Here is a 22,608-nt window from a genome sequence, read left to right as displayed (position 1 = left end):
GAAACACTTCACAACAACGTGGCTGAACATGCAAGGTCAGGATTTTTACCAGGAGTATATATTCAAACTTGTCCATTGAAGCGACAAGTGCCTAAACTGATTTGGAGACTGTGTCAAAAAATAACCTAATGTATATACTATCAGTTGCTGTATTGATTGTATCAAATAAAATGCACATGTTCCACTGCAAAATTTGTAATCTTACTTTCTGATCATCCCTCATGTGTTTTATTTCATGACATAACATTTTTGCAACATGTGTTTTACTACATGTATGATGAGAATTCAATCCTTGACTGAAATAGAGCTACATAAATCCTTATTTCCATAGTTACATTGTAGCCATTGAGGCTTACGACTAATTGTTCAGTGGGTGTATGAAAGACACTCTTGTTCATTTAAACAATACATATTTGAATAGCAGCTGTGTTGCTCAAGTGTGAGCAAGTTCTCTTAACTCCAGTACAAGCTGCATGTGGATTGGTAATTAATGTGTAACAGGCATTCTGCTGACTTATTTCGTAATAGGTAGTATACGTCATGTTGTAATACAGATAATAAGTAAGATTTGACCTTTGCCTTGAAAATTATTGTGGTGATGTTGGCATTCCTTAAGGTTCACATCCTTACTTAGCTATTTGTGTGTCTGGTGGATACAGTTACAGTTGAGGGGTGTATACAATCAGTTGTCTTGTTTGAACTGCCATTGCCTAATGAAGTGCTGAGGAAATCTGTCAGTTGAGGGACTGTTCTCACATAGGCCTTCTAGTTGGGGCCTTGTTATGGATGTCCTTGCTGTTAATAAATAATAGCTACAATTCTGGCAGTGGAACAGTCAAATGTGAGTTTGTGTTCTTTCATCAATGTTCCCACAAACACTGGCTGGTGCTGGTTCATTTCTGATGGACTTAAGTAATATAGGTTCATAGCTGCTTTTTACATAAGTAGAAAATATCACTCAGTTTGGGTGAATTTTATGAAGATGAATTAGAAATCACATTTAGAAGTTATTACAACTATTCCACATAACTGAAAAATCAGAAGTGACAAAATTTGTTGTGTTGACATAAATTTTCTCAGTATTTGTTCTCACATTAGTTCTGTATAAATGCTCCCAAGGTACTATCTTAACCAGAGAAGATCCATGAAATATGTCATTTTATTATTTTTGGTTTGATTCCATTATGTGTAGCACATATACGAATGGTATATGTCTGGTACTTCCTCGACTACAGCTTATGTCATTGCCTTAATTAGAGTTTTTCTATTTTAGGGCCAGCAGCATAATATATTTCAGATAATGGCATGATTGTTAGAAGAATGCATGAGAATAACTGCTAATAAAAACTAATATTTATTCATGACAGACCGTTTCAGCCTTTATCGCCATTGTCAAGTACCTGTGAATACAATTATGGTGAGAACATGCATGAATGTGGATGTAATTTATATTAAAATGACTATATTTTACCTGAATTTAGATGGATAAATCAGAAGTAACATATACAGTAGCCAAAGATAATCATGACAAAATTTAGTTCATAAAATAATATTGCTATTTATCTGCATAGTCTTTGTATACATATATCGCTGTAAGAGTTGAACTGTCAAACCATAATTAACATTATTTCAATATATTTATGTCACTTACCATCTTATCAAAACAGTGATAGTTATAAGACAGTTCACTAATGACGTAATATGGATGTCACATCAGTTTAGACGTGAGTACAATATGGTTACTTTAAAGTAAACGACATCCACATTTATAAAAGTTCTCACCAAAATTGTATTTGTAGGTGCTTGACAATGGCAATAAATGCCGAAACAGTCTGTCATGAATGAAGATTAGTTATAAGCAGCTATGCTGGTTCATTTTTCTAATAACTAATAAATAATGTGAGATATTTGCAAAAAGTAAAAAGTACTTTTTTGTCCATCCTGTGTACAACTTTCACGGCACACAAATTTATAACTGCCATGTTATAGCAATTTGTAAAATAATACGAATGTGTGAAATTCCTATTAAATTTGAAACTGCACTTTAAAAAATTTACATACTGTTTTCATGACATAAATTGTCTGCCTTTGCAGGCAAAATGGTTGTTATCAGCAGAAATGGCTTTGGGCTTGCAATTTTTCCCTGTTTTGGCGGTTTTGGAGGAGGACCTTATAAACCAAAACAAGCTTCTGCGTTTGGTAAGTCTGTAACAGTTCCCTTATTATCCTTTATATAGCTATAATTTCTTGATATGGTTATATCATCTGCACTTTTTTGTGGACCAGAACAGTACTCATATAATTTAAAAAAGAATAAACATTATGGCTTGGGTGAACTGCGTGAGAGTCCAGCTTTACAACTTTTATTAATGCAGTATTAAAGCAGCTCTCCTGATCATGTCTCGCATATGACAGAGACATGAAACTAATGTTTCTTATTAGTAGCACAGTTATAAAGAAAAAGAATGAGATAGATAGGGTAGTGTTGCTCCCTTTTATGCTTGTAATGGTGTAGGGCTGTTCACAGGGCTCTGAAACCAGTCAGTAGGGTAAATGGCAGTGTGTCGGTATAACATAACAGAAATGGAAATGTGCGTATGGCATTGTTGGCCGGGAGGCCCCATGCGGGGGGGTTCGGCCGCCGTATTGCAAGTCCTTTTCAGTTGACACCACTTTGGCGACTTGGGGGTCAATGATGATGAAAATGGTGATGAAGGACACACAGCACCCAGTTCCCTGCCGGGAATCGAACCCGGGCCCCCTGCGTGATATGCGGAAACACTACCGCTACACTTCGGAGGTGGACACATTACAGAAAGTATACCTTCAGATAAGTTTATAAACTCAAAATGAAACTCTTAGAAACTTTGTCGCACATTGTTTAACTAACAAACTCCTGTGAATGTAAGAAACATCATATTAAAGGGACCAGCCATAGACAAATATCTAATATGCAGGTGTAAAATATTGCAACAGTGCATAATTGATGCTATTCAGGTGTAAAAAGGCTTCTAGTTTTTGCTGGCATACTGCTTTCAACTCAATGTATTGAGTAGGAACCATGGACACAATAATTTGGGTTGTGGGAGATAATGCATACACAAAACCAAAATTGATGTAAGGACTGTGCCTAAACAAGAGGTTTTCTGTGACCACCTTACTCAGCTCTCCCACCCCTTCATGCTATGTGGTGATTTTAATGCACACAATGTTCTTTGGGGCTGTGCAACCACCTGTCACAGGGGTAGAGGAATTTGAGAGCCTTCTCATGTCCTTAGGTGCATGTTGAACATGTGGTGGAGCACCCACTTCACCACTGCAACAGAGTGATTCTGCTGTCAGTCTCTCGGTACACAAATTGTTCAGTGAAAAGTAATCAATAATTTGCACTCAAGTGATCACTTCTCAGTTTGGTGCCCAAAAGAAAGCTGTCATGATGGGAGCTCAGTAGGGCAGACTGGACACTTTATAGGCAACTTGCTGTGTTTGAACACTGGAATTGGTGGATCATATTACCCAAATGATCCTTTGCACTATTGAAGCATCCATTCCACAGTCTTCAGACCAGCTGACTTGGCAGTCTTTCCCTCACTGGTGTGATGAATGTCATACTGCAGTCAGGATCAGGTGGGCAAGCTACACTGGTTAAAGTGCTGGTCAGCTGCAGAGAATCTCGTAGCCTTTTGGGTAGCAAAAGCTAAATGTCACTGATTTATTAGAGAGAACAAGAAGAGATCTGTCAGTTCTTGACCACCATAAACCATTCCACTAAGAGTACAGTCATATGGGACACCATCAGGATGATTCCTGGGAGATATGGGAGGTACCCGATGGCTACTGTAGTGGGGAATGGCAGTCTCCAGATGAACCCACAACACATTACCCAGATTATGGTGGCCTATTTTGCCGCAGTTACTGCCACTGCTAGTCATGATTCAGTTTTCAGGCACCACAATTGATTGCTGAAAGGGGTAGTTGAGACTTCAGTTATACCACTGATGAAGCATAGAACTACCCCTTGTGCACGTGGAAGCCAGATTCATCTGCAGCTTGTGACATATTACCCGGTTACAATAGCATGTTCTGGCACCTCGCAGGGTGGAGGAAAGAAATCTTCCTCACCCTTTTTAACCTCATTTTGGCATCAGGTCACTTTCCTAACTTGTGATGAGAGGTCATTTTAATTCCGCTTTTAAAACCCAGGAAGGACCACACATACTCGAGTAGTTATCATAGTGTTTCCCTCACTAGCTGCGTGTGAAAGCCCTTGGAGAAGATTGTCAGCTGCCACCTTGTCTGGCTCTTGGACTCCAGATAGCACCTTAGTCACGTTCTGTGTGGGTTCAGGAGGTATTGCTTCATCTTTGATAACCTGGCCATCCTGGAAGCAGCTATATGGCAGTCCTCCTTGTATTGGCATCACCTCCTGGGTATATTTTTTTATATCAACAAGGCCTACAATACTACTTGGAGGCGCCTTATCCTCGGGCAGTTCCACAAATGGGGTTTTCAAGGATGTTTTCTCATCTGTATACAGTCCTTCCTCACACCACTCTATTTTAGATAGTGATGTCCTGTCTGATCACTTTGAGCAGGAAAACAGTGTCCTTCAAGTTAGCATTTTAAATGTGAATGTATTTGTCACTGCTATTGATAGTATCACATCAGTAGTAAATATCCTGTCCAGTGTTCTTTGTGTGACAGTGACCTTTGTGTCTTTTGTTCCTCAGTTGGATGCATAGTTGGAGAAGAGGGAGGGGTTTTAAATTATCAACTAAAAAGTCTATGTGTATTCTTTTTAACTGTTCAATTTCTGTTTTAAACATTTCTGAGTTGAGGATGAAGGACACTGTTCTTAATTTTAAAGACACGATGAGGTTTCTGGGTCTCACATTTGACTCTAAACTTACATGATTGCCACACCTCAGGGACCTGAAAAGACAGTTCCTCATCGCACTAAGTATTTTAAAATGGCTTAATCGTAATTCATGGAGAGCAGACTGAACGTGTCTGCTCCAGTTTTACAAGGCCTTGTGCAATATCAACTTCAATGTGGAAGTGTGGTGCACGTAACTGCATGACACTCTTATTTGTGAACATTGGATGTGGAGCACGCTATAAAGACATTTGGCTGGCCACAGGGGCCTCTAGAAACAGCCCCATACCGAGCCTTTGGACTGAGGCTGATGACCCATAGCTCCACATGAGGCAACAACTACACATGCTGCAACAGGTCTGTGAAACACTGTCCATGCCATACAAACCTGCATACCATACTGCCACTCAGCCACCATTGGAAAGGCTGTGTTCTGACCTGGGGAGCTGGGGTTGCAGTGTATGCAGGAGGCTGGGCACTGAGAGAGTGGAGTCCGGTACACATCCAGAGGTGTTAGTGTCACAGCAGTATCTGTAATAACTTTTATTTCCTAGGCTGAGTTTACAGAGTTACAAACACGTAGTGCGCTGGCAGCAGTGTGGGATTGGGAATGTGTTGCCTGCCCAGATGTTCTGTGGTACAGTGTGGCTCACACTGCAGCACTCTCATAGACAGCTCGTCATGCACTCAATTGAGAACAGCTGACTGTGTGGTCCAGGATGTCTGTTGTTGTGAATACTAGGCTCTGTTCATCCAACATAGTCGACCAAGACTGTGGCACATATTCGTGAGTCGGACAGGGGGCTGAGCACCTGGTTGTGGAAGAGATGACAGCTCGCTGCTGGCAGGTCATCCACGATTAACCCTCGGTGGAGGGGTAATGGTTGCACACCAGTATTCTCCACATCCACCGTGTCCCAGTAGGCAGTAACGGCAGACCGTGGCTTTAGTTTGCATCAGGTTGGTCGTGTTTTGGTGTTGAAGTCAACAGGCAGACCATTGTTAGTCGGCTTGTGGTTTCACTGAAACTTAGTACTATCATTCTCTCTTGTTCTAGCGAGATGGACAGAATGGGAGCAGGGTTGGATGTGTTTTCGAGCTCCAGAAACATCATTATTTAAAGAGCTGAGCCTGCACCTATGACATGGTGGCTCTGGGTGTGTGATCGCTTTTGCCCCTTTGTTGGTCTCAGCAGTGCTCCGTGGCTCACTGAGGTAATTCAATAATTACTGTAGGTCACTGAGCTCAGGTCTTTCTGCAACATTTGACTATTGCAATGGCGCTCCGAGGCTGAAGTTATATAGTGTACTTCATACTACCTTGTTGTGTAGCACTGCAGTATATGCACTTCTGCTTGCCTTGCTTACTGGATGCCCTCTTGTCTGCTTCATGGGCAGTACGTATTTTTGACATTCTGATTGGCACATTGACCCCAGGTTAACCTTCTCGGCTCTGAGCTTGCTGGGTAGAACTTTTAAAAAAATTTAAACATGTAGAATGAAATTATTCTGTGACTTAACAGCTTTTTTTTACTCAACGCTAAGCAAGTAGGCTGTATGGGATTTGTTCTAAGGATTGCCTTTTAGAGATGGGCTTGGCCGGTTTTAATGTTTCACACCAAGGTTGTAGTAGGCCTATACTTTGGCTGTTACAAAGTCGCAGAATTAATTTAGACTTGATGAATTTGAAGAAAGATTGCACTCTGGATTTCAGGTTTCAGTCTCCATTTTTTAACATTTTTAGATAGGCATCACATTATTAAATTTGTGTACACTGATGGCTCCAAACAAGGTTCTTCCCTTGGCTGTGCAGGAGCATTTCCTAACCACGACATCAGGATTTACCGCACTGTATTTTTTGTGGAGATCCATGTGCTACTGCAGGCACTGCTGCAAATGAGATATATTCATGGCAAACAATTTGTCATTTGCAACGAGCCCCTTACTGCCTAACAATCATTGCAAAATATGCTCTTAGCAGAGAAAATGGTCCAGGTGATACATGACCAACTGTACATCCTAAGTAGTGCTGGAAGGCAAACAGAGCTTCCGAGGAAGCCCTTAAGGAGCATAATATTACACAGTGTTCCATTCCCCTGCAGGCTGTCATTTTGCTAGTGAGTCAAACATCCATACAATTGAAGAGTGGTGGCTGGCAGTGATTGGCAGTAAGCTGCAGTTGGTAAAGCCAGCTATCTGCCTGTGGTGTTTCTCATGCCAATCACTCTGGCAAATCACTGAACACCACATTTTAACTGAGTGTATTTTATATTTTGATAAGTTGGAAGAAGCAAATTTAGGAGGGAATGAGGGAGTATGCCCTTTAGTTCAGCTGATCGACGGGTTAAGTGTGTTAAAGCTTGTTTAGAAAATTTTGTGAAGTATCTGTATTCTGGCCAAAGATTTTGAGGGCTTCAATATGGTTTTCTTTACAGCTTATGTTTTACTAATTATGTGACCTTCTTCCACACTTATCTCTCAAAATTTTAGTATGAGCACTAAAGACCTTGATGTTTGTGCCCACACCACCATGTCAAATCAATCAAAAATGTGATAGTAATAAGAAAACCAGTGTTATAGACAGAACATTAATTTAGTTTTAACAGAACGAAGTACAGGTTAATGTGGAATTTGACCCACAGTGCAACTTCCCCTTTTTAAATACAAAAAGTTTTGATAGGTCTCAAAGTTACATGTGAGGTAGCAGAAAAATTCCTAAGATCAAGTGGGGAGCATACCATAAATGTTAGAATTTATAGTCTGCTGTGTTCCCACTAATCTAGCAGGAGAGGTGCCATAAGGAAACAGGAGAATATAATAATAGAGCAAAAAAACACACGAACTGAACAACTATTCAATTAATTTTAACACAAAAGCACTAAGAGAACTGGGCAGAGTATAATATGAAAGGTGTAAACATTCAAGCTAAAAAGTCATTTTTCTGATTTAATGAGGAATCATATGCTGAACAGAAGCTTTTTGTAGTAAAGAAATACTTGAAGTTGATGGATAGGAATAACTGTATAAATTTACAGTTCTCGTATGCAAGTTTTATGTAACTGAAACTTCTGGGGAGAATGACATTCAGAGTGAACTAAAAAATGCAATATTTTTTACAGTTAAAAATAACACTGTCTTCTAAAGAATAATGATGTTGCTAAATGTGCATATAGTGCTTGCATGTAAGGGCTCTGATTATAACTCTCACTGTACAACCAGGCCCTAGAAGAAATCTGCAGTGTATCCTTTCTGCTGTAACAGGCTGCATAAAAAATGAACACTTTTAGATTATAAAATGTATTGTCACAATTGGGATGTGAGCCATCTGTACAGGGATGTCTTGCAAAGTGTAAAACCAATCATGCACTTGGTGTTATATCCCAGAGAGCCCCTCATCTTAATGAGTCATTGCCAGCACCCGGTTTCTGGCCTTTCTGTGGGCTGAAGGGAAGGGAAGCCTCACATGCCCTTATAGTAATGTCCCCCTTTACACCAGTTTTCATTGTTCACAACTGTGCTGTGAACTCCATGTATATGCTGTGAAGTATGTGTCGGCCTAGTCTGGTAATCTGGGCATTGGGTACTATGCCAGGTAGTGATTGAGTTGGTGAGGAGAATCTTGGATCTGAATCATTAGCATGTAGGCCAAGTTTGCCCAATATATTTTGTGCTCTAGGAAAATGGTTAAACCATTGATCTTCATAAAACACACTGAAAACAAATTTGGTGCTGTGTGTTGGGACCCTTGCTGTTCGTGTTGTATATTAATGATCTTGCAGACAATATTGATAGCAACCTCAGACATTTTGCAGGTGATGCAGTTACGTATAATGAAGTTCTGTCGGAACTGTGCTGGCACCGGGGTAGTGTCTAGCACGGTCTGCACTTTGATTTGCTCCAATTTAGTGAATTGATCCCCTTTGTACCAGCCTGGAAGCAAGAGTGGTTAGAGTGCAAATGACTCTGGCAATCACTGTTCGCAATGTCTACTTCCCTCCAGATAGGCCACTTCCTTGTGTTGAACTGCCTACCTTAATATAGCAACTTACACCTGTGTTTCTCCTCCTAGGGGACTTCATGCCCACCACCCACAGTGGGGGAGTGCCATGCCAACAGGTAGGGGTCTCCTAATTGACCAACTTAATATAAACTTCTATTTGTCTCTCCTCAATGATGGTTCCCCTACCCACTTCAGTGCCACTCATGGTACCTTTCATGATCTCCTCCCCTGCTCTCATGGCTTCCCTACATTGGTCATCCCATGATGATCTTTGTGACAGTGACCACTTTCCAGTGATTCTGTTGTTCCCCTGCTGCCGCTGCCAAGCAGACAGGCCCCCACGTTGGGCATTCCATAGGGCCAGTTGGCCTTTATATATGTCTGCAGTGCACTTTGACACCTCCCTTTCAAATTGTGTTGGTGTGGTCATGCAAGATGTCTCTGCCACTATTCTTCATGCTGCTGGCACTGCTGTCCCACTATCCACGTGTCTCCCTCATTGTCGACTGGTACTGTGGTGGACCAAAGATGTAGCAGTCACTGTCCAGGACCACCGACAGGTGATGCAGCGATTCAAACGACACCCTTCAAAGACCAATCTCCTTGCTTTTAAGTGCCTCCATGCTAAGGTTCGTTACCTTACTAAGCATAATAGAAAGGAATGCTGGGAGTGCCATGTTTCCTCACTGGGGACGTATGCCTCTTGATCACAGGTTTGGTTCAAACTCCATAGGCTTCTGGGCCACCATCATCAGTCAACTGTCTAAGGTCTTAACCTCCAAGGTGCTCTGTGTCCTGATCCATTGGTCCTGGCAGAACATCTTGAAATACACTTTGCGACAGTATTGGCATCCTCTTCCTATCCTGTTACCTTTCTCTGGCAGAAACGCCGAATTGAGCTCCCCCCCCCCCCCCCCCCCCTCTGTTTCAACCCACACCATGGTGAACCCTATAATGAATCCTTCACTGAATGGGAATTCTTGCAGGCTCGTACCTCTTCAAGTGACGCAGCCCCAGGCCCAGATTCCATCCACAACCAGATGATCCAACACTTGGACGTTCCCCAGAGGCAATATCTCCTCAAGGTCTCCAACCATGTTTGGCTCATGGGTGCTTTCCCATTGCAATGGCAGGACAGTGCAGTTATCCCCGTCTTTAAGCCCAGGAAGAACCCAAAGTCTCTCGACAGCTACAGCCTGATTAGCCTGATGAGTGTACTATGTAAACTGCTCGAGAGGGTGGTTAGCTTGATAATATATTGGGTACTCTAATCTCGGGGCCTTTTGTCCCTGTATCGGTGTGGCTTCCGGGAAGGATGATCTCCAACTGACCATTTACTCAGATTGAAAACAGCAATCCAACAGGCCTTTACTAACTGCCAGCACCTTGTCACAGTCTTCTTTGACTTACATAAGGCATACGACATGGCTTGGCGCCATCACATTTTAGTTACCCTCCATGACCGGGCTTCCGTGGCCCCCTTCTGATTTATATTTGTGAGTTTTTCTCTCACTGGCTCGTCCGGGTTCGATTTGGCACTTCATTCAGTGCCCATCAGATTCAGAAGAATGGTATCCCACAGGGTTCTGTGTTAAGTGTCATACTCTTTCTCATAGCCATCAACGGGCTTGTAACCCCTGTTGGGCCTGTGGTTACCCCAGCATTGTATGTCAATGATTTTTTGCATCAGGTGCAGCTCCCACCCAGTAGCATCTGCTGAGGGCCGGCTCAAAGGTGCCATCCCATGGGCCTCTGCGTGGGTCATCTCCCATGGCTTCCAGTTTTCTCCCTCCAAAATGCGGGTTATGCATTTTTGTCATTGACCCACAGTACACCCTGATCCAGACCTTTATTTAAGCAACTAGCTCTTCGATGTTGTAGCACAGCCTCATGTCTTGGGCCTTATTTTTGATAAAAAGCAAACATGGCTGCCCCATATTCACCATCTAAAGACTACATGCATGTGGAAGCTTAATGCTCTCCACCTCCTGGCCTACACATCTTGGGGTGCAGACCGTACCAATCTTCTCCATCTTTACTGTGCTCCGGTCTTGTCCAGACTAGATTATGGTAGTCAGGCTTATGGCTCAGCCACTCCTTCCACTCTGAAAATACTTGACCCTGTTAATCATTGTGGGGTGTGTCTCACTATTTGTGCCTTTCACACTAGTCCCGTAAACAGTCTCCTCACAGAAGTGGGGATTCCCCCTCTACAAATATGACAGAGCCAACTCCTGGTTTCTTACGCAATCACCATTCATCAATTCCCTGACCACCCTATGTACCCTGTCGTCTTTGCAAATGAGTGATGTCTCCCTCCTGACAACTGCACATGGGGGGGATTGCCGATTGAGATGCGTCTCACTTCCCTCTGTCGGGATCTCCACCCAATGGAATGTGCCCCATGTATTTCCTCCCACGTACCCCCCTTGGATGGCGCCTAGACCACAGATTAGGACTGACCTATTCCATGGTCCTAAGGTCTCTTGTCACCCCTATGGTTTTCCAGTGTATTGTATGTGCCATCCTTGCAGAATTCCGTGGTGCTACCATCTTCTACACTGATGGTTCTAAGACAGTAGATAAGATGGGATACACTTTCAGATCTCCTACTGGTTTAGAACACCATTTATTCCTGGTATCATGTAGTGTGTTCACAGCAGAGCTCCTGGCCATTCACAGAGCCCTCCATTTTGTTTCTCAGGCCTCCCTCCATAGTGTTTTAATTTGTACCAACTCAATGAGCAGCCTGTGGGCTATCAACCATTGCTAATCTCAGCATCCTTTGGTCTCTGTTATCCATGACCTTCCCTCTGCCCTTGGCCATGCTGCCTGCTCAGTTGTCTTTCTCTGGGTCCCAACTCATGTGGGCACCCCAGAGAATGAACTGGCTGACCATTTGGCTAGAGAAGCAGATACTTATCCTCCATTCCCTTCTGTGATGCCAGCTGCAGAGATGCAAATCTCTGTCACATCTCTCTTTCCCCAAAAGTGGAATGACATCTGGTGTGCTACTGCTCACAGTAACAAACGCCGCAGAATCGAGAAGTCTACTGCAGTTTTGGAGCTCTTCCTTCTGCTGCTCTCAGAAGGTGTCCACTGTTTTATGACATCTATGCACTGGTTATACCAGGCTCACCAATTGTTTCCTCCTGCGTAATGAACCATCCCCTCAATGTGGTTGTAGAGCCAGACTGACGGTATCCCACATATTGGTGGAATGTCCCCTTCTTTTGCCCCTTCATGCTAAGTATAGTCTTCCAGATTCCTTCATTTTAATATTAGCAGACGATTCACAAATGGTTGAACTGGTCATCAGTTTCCTCTGTGAAAGTGGTTTTTATTTCCAGAATTAAGGTTTTGCTTTACTCATGGAGCAGGGACAGGGTGGTTGTGGTTCGTACCTCTCTTCATGTCTTCTCAGTCTGGCACCCCATGACCACTCTCTCATGGACAGGCCGCTCTCTTTTTTTTCAGTTTTTAAAGTTGGCTTCACCTTTTATGCCTTTTACTGTGTGTGTTTTAACTTCATTATTTTATAATTTAACTCCCCTGGCTGGATCCGTCCAATTTTAGTGGACCCTCTTTCTTCTGTGAGTAACTTCAGAATCGTGGGACTGATGACCTCGCCATTTGGTCCCATAAACCCTCTCAGTTAATTAATTAATCAGTCAATCAGTCAGCCAGTTGTGTTCACTGAGAAGTGGACTCTGTAGATAGTTGGCAGGATTTTAGATTTTAGCAACAGTAAACCTTGTTGAGACTGAGTAGAGGATGTTTGATTCCCCATTTGGTGGGATATACAAGTTACAGGATGAGACTGGTGCTGACCATTTAAGGTCATGTTTCATGGAAGGATGGTAAATATAGAAGACAAAGCCCATAAAAATTAAACACAAGAGCTTTATTCTGTGTTATGCTGACAGCTGTATACATACTAGCTTGACCAGATACTCTGTCACCAAGAGAGGTGGTGCAGTGGTGAGATACTTTGGAGGACAATAGTTCAAATTTTTATTTTGCCGACCAGATTTAGGTGTACTGTGATTTTGCTAAATCACACATGGCAAATGCTAGAATAGGTCCTTCGAAAGTTTACGGCCAAATTTGTTCCCCCAGTATGAGCTAGTGCTCGATCTCTAATAATCTTTTCAGGATGATAAACCCTAATCTTCCTTTTCTTTTCAAAGACACCCTTTAATAAACTGTAGAACATTGGCCAGCAGAAAGGTACCATACAGGTGACAAACCAGAATAACTCGAAAAATAAGCTTCACATGAAAAAATATGTAGAATCCAAAGTTGATTATTTTCGAGGGGGACATCTGCTGCTGCTGCTAAAATTTGCCTGCCAACCCAGCCCCCTGGGGGTGGGGCAGGAGGCAACTTTAAAATTTCAAATGGGAACCCCCATTTTTCATTGCTGAATCAGATTCTACATAGTAAACTAAGTACATTTTCTCTTAAACATTTTTTTTTTTTGATTCTTGACAGTTGGCACTGTATTTCAATAAAATCCATGTTTTCATTTTTCCATGGAAAATGGTTACGGATAAATAAAACTACTTATTTACTTCATAAATTTTGATTCACTAAAACTAAAACTCTCCCTCTCTTCCTGGAGGGTGGGGTTTGAGAGAGATAAATTAGAGTTTTACAAATGTTGACCCAAATATAAATTTTTTCCTCAGATTCGGATAAGTTTTGTTTGTTTCATGGTCATGAGGCCACACAACTTTTGATTATTAAACAATTCATCTGACTAGCTAACTAACTAACCAAACATTCTACTTACTAATGAGTGAACTCATTAACTAAAAAACTAACTGACTCACGAACCTAATTTTTTGTTAGATTCGGAGTAATCACTCTTGTTTCTTGAGAAGTCTCACGACTGGGGTGCTTGCTTAGTTTGAGTCTTTTAGTTTCAGGTGGAAAAATGTAGAAAATGACATTCATAAATTTATTGACTTAAATCATTGTTCACACCATTATTTTATTTCGGAATATCGCGTCTGTTACGTCGTTTACATTTTTAGAATTATGTACGCTAATCGATATCCCACTCAGCCCTGATCGATAATCAATGCTCTTATCCAACCCTTACTGATGAGTTGCATAATGTTTCGGAGTGCCACCTATAGGTAGCGCAGGCACGAGAAATTCGCCCTTTCTCATAATAAGACTAGCTTTAGAAATAATAAGTATTAATGTAATAAACGCACTTTATATTTTACCTGTCTGAGCATTCAGACAGCAATACATCGTTCATAATGATTGTCTTTTGGGCGACTTACGTTTGATTTCCTTGTGCGACTGCATTCGCAGCTTTTGCTCGCTACCAGTCACGTTTGGCGCAGAGTTAGTATTGCTAGGTGGAATTACGCAGAGCGGGCCACTCACTCATAGAAATTCTAACCCTGCCTTTCTCGACGCCCCTGATCTTTCCCGAATTATCTTTCTATGGAAGAAAAAATTGAGATGGTGTTCATTTATGGAGAAAGTGGGAGAAATTTTGATGATGCAGTCGCTCTTTATGCACAGAGTTTTCCTGGCCAAGTACAATCACAGTCCTCTTTTGTTCGAGTTATTAAACAATTTACTGCAGAAGGTAGTGTGAACCAGACAAAAAGAACCCGTGCAGCTACTGTTTGTGGAGAAAACAATCAAGTGGAAGTCCTAGCTGCTGTGGCTCACAACCCACATGCGAGCACAAGAGAAATATCAAGGCAATCAGAAATTTCATGCATGATTGTTTGGAAAATCCTGAAGCTCCACAAATTTCATCCAAACCATGTATCCATGCATAAGGAACTACATGGAAATGACTTTCAAAACCATCTAACATTTTGTCACTGGGCAGTTCAGCGGATGAAAACAAACCAAAACTTTTTTGCCAGAGTACTTTTCTCCAATGAGGCAACATTCACAAACCATGGCCAAGTTAATCGCCATAACATGCATTACTGGAGTGAACAGAACCCACACTGGATTCGAGAAGTCAACCGTCAGCGACCTTGGTGTGGTATAATTGGCGATAAACTGATCGGTCCATATTGTATCGATGGTAATTTGAATGGCAACAAATATCGGAACCTACTTGAAAATGAACTGCCAGATCTACTTGAAGACCTGAGCATCGAACTTAAACAAAACATGTGGTTTCAACGTGATGGTTGTCCAGCGCATTATTTATTAGTAGCGCGCAATGTTCTAGATCAACTTTACCATGGTCGTTGGATCAGCAGGGCAGGTCCTGTGAATTGGCCAGCCAGATCGCCTGACCTTACCTTGCCAGATTTTTTCTTATGGGGTTATCTAAAAGATATCGTTTATCAGGAAACGCGTACCACTTGCGAAAACATGAGGCAAAGAATAAGAGATTCTTGTGCTGCAATTACACCAGACATGTTATGAAGGTGTGTGCAGGGATTTGCAGCACGAGTCTTTAAATGCATCGAAGTTAGAGGTCATCACTTTGGACATTTGATTTCATAAAACGGTGAGATGCAAGGGATTTATGGGCAACAAGCAGGCCGAAAGTGAGAGGCGAGGGTACTTGCTGGAAACAAGCACCCCAAAATTCATTTACTTGCAAGTATTTTCAAATAATCAACAATAAAACGAAACCAGTCGTTCCTTTTCAGGACCACCAAATTTTAAATGGGAATAGGTTCATCTTTAGTTAGTGAGTGGGTTAATCTTTTCCTCATTTAGTCTGTTAACTCTGTGAGTTAATGAGTTCGCTCGTTAGTAAGTAGGATGTTTGGTTAGTTTGTTAGCTAGTCAGATGAATTGTTTGGTAAGTAGAAGTTGTGTGGCGTCATGACCATGAAACAATTGAAACTTATCCGAATCTGCAGAAAAAATTAATATTTCGGTCAACATTTGTAAAACTGTAATTCCTCTCTCTCAAATCCCACCCTACAAGGAGAGAGGGAGAGTTTTAGTTTTAGCAAATCAAAATTTACGAAGTAAATAAGTATTTTTTATTTATCAGTAACCATTTTCCACGCAAAAATGAGAACATGGATTCTCTTGAATTACAGTGACAACTACCAAGAATCAAAACAAATAAAAGACAAAATGTACATAGTTTTTTATGTAGAATCTGATTGTGCAATAAACAATGGGGGTTCCCATTTGAAATTTTAAAGTTGCCTCCCGCTCATCCCCAGGGGGCTGGGGTGGCAGGCAAATTTTAGGAGCAGCAGATGTCCCCCTCGAAAATAATCAACTTTGGATTCTACACATTTTTTTGTGTGAAGCTTATTTTTCAAGTTATTCTGGTTTGTCAACTTAAAATTTACACCCTGTATATGCACTTTTTCAAATGACAAGGTGTGCAGCATGGTGTTGTATGTGTAATTGTGTACCATATCCACCCATTTGTTGATGGAGAATCATTAATGGTAGACATGTGGATGTGACACATCCCCATTTTCTTCACCAGATCTGTGCATTGCAGAATATCCTGTGTGATTGTCTTCATTTGTGAATGACACATGCAAAGAGAAGTCAGAAATTGAATGAATGCAGTCTTTCGCCCTTTAAATCTCCAAGCTGACTATGAACTTCCAGCATGCTGGAGTAGCTTGGGTCAGCAACTTCTATTAATCAGTAGAACGAAAAGCTACTCCAGGTTGCAATTTTTTTTCTTTTTATTCATTTGATGATTAGTTTTGGGCTGAGACCCATTTTCAAATCGAATGTGGCATTTCTAGAGATGTCAGAAATGTGCATTGAACATTTACAGTGCATACAAATATTATGATTTGAAAAAGGATTCAGTGCGAAACTAGTCATCAAATGAATAAAAAGAAAAAAATTAGCAACTTGGACTTGCTTTTTGTTCTTACTGACACCTGTAATTGTTGACTGATGTTCCATGAAATTACCAAAAGAATACGCTTTTCATCCCAAGCAATGGTTGTAATCACTTTTTGTCTTCAGTAAGATACTCACTTATATATTTGTTTTGGCAAATTTAAATGAAACACTGCAGTGACTGTTCTTTGACTGCAGGTTTGTTTAAAATATTATCGACTCATCACCTGTAACAATGTGGGAAAACAAATCATCCGAACTTGTTGATTGTATTTCAGGAACACTCATTGTCTTGACGTTCATTGCTCTCTGTAAGCATTTCGTTACCCACCTTGAACACAATTTGCAGTATCTGAGCTTTTCTGTGACAATTTTGTAGAGAGTGATGTGTCCAACATCAGGAAATTAATGTATTGAAGGACTAATTGAGAATCAGATTGCAGTTTGTGATCTATTTGTTGCACTATTTCACCAGTCTGGTTATTGAGTGAGCCACTCCTGTCTTAGTCATGTACATTTGTACAGCTGCTTTAAAAGTCACCATAATCTTACGTTTCCTTCACTCATTACCATAGATCCATGCACTAGGCACAACCCCTGGTTAACCTGAGTAGCTTGAGATCCTTTTGCTCACACACAACTGATGCTGGCAACAATTTTTGAAGCCATTGTTGTTTGCTATCACCCACAGTCAAAGGACTATTGAATCAGATTGAGAACGTCTATGGATCTTTGTTTGTAATTGCCTGAATTGTAATATAAATAAACAGCCCTTATTTCTTAAAGATATCTTGCAGAATCTTGGAGAAAATAATCTTAAACCATTTATTTTTAACTTGATGTTACTGTGTAATTTTTGTATGCTAGCTGTTACACAATACTGTACCAAAATGTAAAACACTTATTAACTAAAGTTTCTGATTTTCCAGGAACGTGCTCAGTTGGAAGAAAAAGTGAAAAGAACACTTTCAACTTTTGCTCGCATTAAACTTGATCTGAGCGGATATGAAGATGAGTGTCGCAGACTGCAAAATATTTTACAGAAATGCACTAGTACACTTTGGGCACCTGTTAAAACTGAAATAAATAAGGTATTCTGAAGTATGCTGTTATTTCTTTGCTTTCTCTGTTAACAAAACTGAATTTCAGATTATGCTTGGTCAGTTATTGTTAATTCAGAAGATTATTTCAGTAATGTTTTGTCATGTTTATCATAAAATGATATCAATTTAGGAAAATCAGTATTGTTGAGAAGAGTTCCAAAGAAGGGAGTATAAACTGTTGTCTATGGAAAGCTGTTAGAAAACTTCTTGCCAAGGTCTGGAAAAAGGTAATCATACTTCGCTTCAATCAAAAAAGTTCAGTTGGTATACAGGTGCATCTTTTTACTTTATGTAGGATGACATGGGCAGCTAATGTATACAGTTTTGACAGATGGTGCCATGCGACATAGTTCACAAGGAATTAGCATGCTATATCTGTTATATCTATGGGTGGGATGTAGCAATTGCAGAGTAAACTGCAGCTGTCATGAGGGCAGTAGGTAAACTGACAGGTCATTTCATGTGGGATTCCCGGATGAGTGGCCATTTCTAGGTTGTGTATGGCATGAAGAACACAGACTGTGGCTGTGAATTATTTCACTGCTGCCTCTAGAATAATACCAGTACTAATAAACTTATCTGATAGACAATAGCACTATATGAAGTAGAACAACAAGCTGAGGAAGCACGTCTGAAGACCCACTCTGTTGGTGGAATAATACAACTACATACAATGATAAATGTAGGAGCCACCCATTTCTTGAAAAATGCTTTCAGCAGCCATGACAAACCGTGTACACTAACAGAACTGGACCAGCACTATTGAAAGACTACCAGTTTTTATTAAATAAATACAGTTTGAATAATGGTCGGGAATTTTAACACATATGATTAAAAAAACTCATGCAGGCAAAAAATAATATGAAACACAGTATGTATAGTGACAGTGTGGGATAAGATACCAAAATAGCTATCTGTAGGTATATAATTGAGTTTAGTAGTTAGTTGAGAATAATATTGATTTTGCCTGATTAATTGTGATGATACACAAATAAATTACAAAGTCCCCCAACAAAAAACCAAGGACACGACCTAAAAGCTAGTGAATTTATAGACTAGTTTGATGTATAGTGCTTTTAGTAGGGATAAGCTTAATACACTTTTCATTCACTGAAAAAAATCTGCATATGCACATGAGAGACAATGTCCAATATCTGCCTATATATTTACTTTGAAACTGGCAAATGTCAAAGGTATCAGCATGTAAGCACAAGTTGTGGGACATGTTCACATCTGTAGTAATAGTAGTATCAGCATTATTACAGTGGGCCATAAATATCTGATAATATTGAAAATAATCTTTCTGTCAAAAACAAGAATGTACCCTGTGAAACTGTGGCTATGCAAGATGCAGATATGCTGCAATACTGCCCAACTTCTCTTGGCAGTTACAGAAACTCGCGATCCATATGAAGACCTCTCAAGCTGCATTGTATAGGGATACTTCTTTCCTTGTTCTCCTGTATTGTATTCATCACTAAAACAGAAAAAAATCCGGTCGAAGCTCGAACTAAAAGTTCTCTCTTACCACCGTGTTGTTAACTTCTGCTTACTCAAGTGTGTTGTAATGCCACATTCCATAAATCACCTCCATTGTGAATTCTGTTTCTTTCGAAATACACAAACTGCTGCATTTTGTATCACAGACCATGCTTGTATGTAGTGGTGGTGGTGGTGGTGGTGGTGGTGGTGGTGGTGGTGGTGGTTAGTGTTTAACGTCCCGTCGACAATGAGGTCATTAGAGACGGAGCGCAAGCTCGGGTTAGGGAAGGATTGGGAAGGAAATCGGCCATGCCCTTTTAAAGGAACCATCCCGGCATTCGCCTTAAACGATTTAGGGAAATCACGGAAAACCTAAATCAGGATGGCTGGAGACGGGATTGAACCGTCGTCCTCCCGAATGCGAGTCCAGTGTGCTAACCACTGCGCCACCTCGCTCGGTGCTTGTATGTAGCAGTGTCTTGCACAGTAGTAGTAAAAACTGGTGCAGCAGGTTGATTGACATTAAATATTTATTTTTGGTATGGAAACTTACCACACTAAGCTGAAGAGTATGGGGCAGTGCAGTTAAAAACAGAATTGGAGTGAAGTGCCAAAGTAAGCACAGTGCAGTTAAAAACAGAATTGGAGTGAAGTGCCAAAGTAAGCACATGGGATAAAAAATTTAGCTTCCCCATGAGACATTATGCGAATACCGTGTAACACCGCTCCTAGCCTCGATAATGCTCCAAATACCGCTTGGAAGAGTATCGACAGTTTTCTTCATATATGCTATCGGTAAAAGGTAAAGATAAAGTTCTGCGTTCTGGCCCTAGACGGGCCAAGTGTGACCCACTGACTGTCTCGTCATTCCCTGCCGATGGCGCCTTTGAATGCACTGTTGACGGGCATATGGTCAGCACGCTGCTTTTCCCGTTATTGTCTGGTTTCTTATTCTTGGAGATACTGCTAATCGTGCTTTCAGTCAACTACTGCGTAGCTTCTATACTGTTTGACCTGTTGAAAATATGCAGCTTTACATGTCTCTTCTGTTGCATACAGTTCTCTTATCAGTGTTCACTTGTAAACTGATCGGGTGGACCTGCACTCACATAGAGCAACAATTCCTGTTGGGTTTGAAACCGATTTTCTGTGGTAAGGTGTGACAGTTGTCTCGGGTTTTCATTGACTAGGATCTTTTTAAGACTACCATTCTTACGCCGAGATACTCATCTGTGAGTGGCATGCCACCTCTTGTATACGAGTTGAATAGTCCATGTCAATACACCAACAAATCGGACAGCTTCGTACGCAGTGTTGTCGTTGGCAGTTCCAAATGGGATAGCTCCTTTCTGCCATTCTGTAGCTTTGATCTAGCGTATTGTGCCGACGCCGACAACCGACTAGTACATATGCACCAATTCGCTGCGGAGACCTGCGTCAGCGATGGAGGGTTGTGTGACTGCCTGGTACCAGATCTAGACCATTTTATTGTCCTTGTATGTGCCCAACCTATCATTAGTTCCTGATGTGTTTTGCCAGCCAATCAGGGTCACCAATTATTTTTACAGTTGTCTTATATTCACAAGTAGTTGAATTAGTCATACTTATATGGAAATTTGTAAAATCGCCTTTCGCTCAGATGAGGGGTGAAACATTTCGTGGCATTGGTTCCAAAGGGCACTAGAAGTGTTGAGGAGCCATATTGACCCATGATCATTTAGCCTGTCTCCAGCTCAAGATTTGGCAAAGCTGGGTCCAAGGAGCATATAACAGTATATCAGATGTGCTCAACAGGATCAACGTTAGAATATTTGGAGTGCCAAGCATCCTCATATTTACAGTGTTTACTGTACTGAAAAAATTTGCGAGTAATGAACTGGGTAGCTAGGTGCATTGTACTGAAAGTACTGATTGGCCATGGGGTGCTGTAGTGACCCAGTTACCCTTGATGGAACAGTATGTTCCTGCACTATTTACCACTGTAAACCAATTGTATAAATATCCGGGTACCTCATTTCATGCCGTATAAATGTCTTCTACACAAGAAACCTCCATCACCGGTCGGTGTGATGCCCTATTGGCAAGTTGGGTGCATTGCATCGTATGGCTTACAATGAACCCTGCTCTGCAGAACTTAAGGGTGAGGTAGATAAAGTAACATAACATATTAAATACTTGGGGGAAATGAATGAAAGTGCAGGAGGAAGTTGCCGTAGGTCTCACAGTCATGTACAGAAAGTTTGGTGTCACATGGCATGTCAGCACAACTGTAAAGCTGAATGGGGTTGGTTGGCTCTGTAACAGGAGGCAGTTGAAGGAATGGGAAAAGACAGTGTGTGTCAATCAGTGAGCAGTTATGGTATACTGTGCTGGTGTTCTTCATTACAACATATACAGGAAACAATGTTTTTATCATTTCACATGGGGAAAAATCATCAGGGGAGAGGGAGAAGAATAAAGTATGACAAGAGTGGCCGAGGAGTTTGGTATTGCTCATAGCATTATTTTTGTTCGTGGGTAGCATTCCGAATCGTGGGCACTACTATCCAAAAGGAGAAGTAGTGGTCAGTCACGGTCTGCTACAGTAGCAGATGACTGCTGCAAGAAGGGACCCAGACCAGAGAGTGGGTGCAGTTGGAACTACATTTAACAGGACTGCAAGGCATACAATATCATGCTCCACAGTGACAAAGTAACTACATGGAGATGATCTCTTCGCCAGACAATCAGTACAATGTGATCCAATGAGACCCACGCACTGGTGACACTGTTTGCAGTGGTGCCATGAGCATAGGGAGTAGTCCAACAGGGAGTGGGGTTGCATGCTCCTCTCAGGTAAGAGTTGATTCAATCTGAATAGTGACTCTGGATGTACCCTCACATGGTGAGAGGTAGGAATGCGTAATGAAGCCAGGAACATTGTCGAAAATTATCATTTTGGTGGTCCAGGTTTTATGGTGAGGGAGGGGGGAGGGGGGGGGGTGCCCTTAATGCTGCGTGGGCGTACTGACATCCAGACCTTTGAACAGACTACACTGCCCAGTGAACCTTATTGTGGCACAGTACTCCTTCCCCGTGTCCATCTCTTTGGGGGTGCATTTGGCCCTGACTTCATTTTTACAGATAACTATGTGCATGTGGCAGCACATGTGGAGGAGCTCTTGGAACAAGAGGATATTTAGCAAATGAACTGGCCTGCCCATTCTCTCCACTTAAATCCCATTGAGCATATGTGGGATGCAGTGCAGATGTGTATTACAGCATGTCCACATGCACCAAAGACCATCCAGTAGTTGTAAAGTGTGTTGGTAGAGGAAGGGA

General features: G+C 41.4%; 1 protein-coding gene across 1 annotated transcript in view; it reads left to right on the top strand.

Moving 5' to 3' along the window:
* Positions 1-22,608, top strand: part of LOC126249522 (uncharacterized) — a 64,850-nt gene that overhangs the window by 32,179 nt on the left and 10,063 nt on the right. The window contains exons 5-6 of the mRNA XM_049951180.1: positions 2,095-2,199; positions 17,632-17,793. Of these exons, the coding sequence (XP_049807137.1) occupies positions 2,095-2,199; positions 17,632-17,793 (267 nt within the window). The remainder of the gene's footprint in view (positions 1-2,094; positions 2,200-17,631; positions 17,794-22,608) is intronic.

The sequence above is a fragment of the Schistocerca nitens genome, chromosome 3, assembly GCF_023898315.1.
Source record: "Schistocerca nitens isolate TAMUIC-IGC-003100 chromosome 3, iqSchNite1.1, whole genome shotgun sequence".
NCBI lineage: Eukaryota > Metazoa > Arthropoda > Insecta > Orthoptera > Acrididae > Schistocerca > Schistocerca nitens.
The sequence above is the reverse complement of the archived record's forward strand: the minus strand, read 5'-3'. Positions and strand labels throughout refer to the sequence as shown.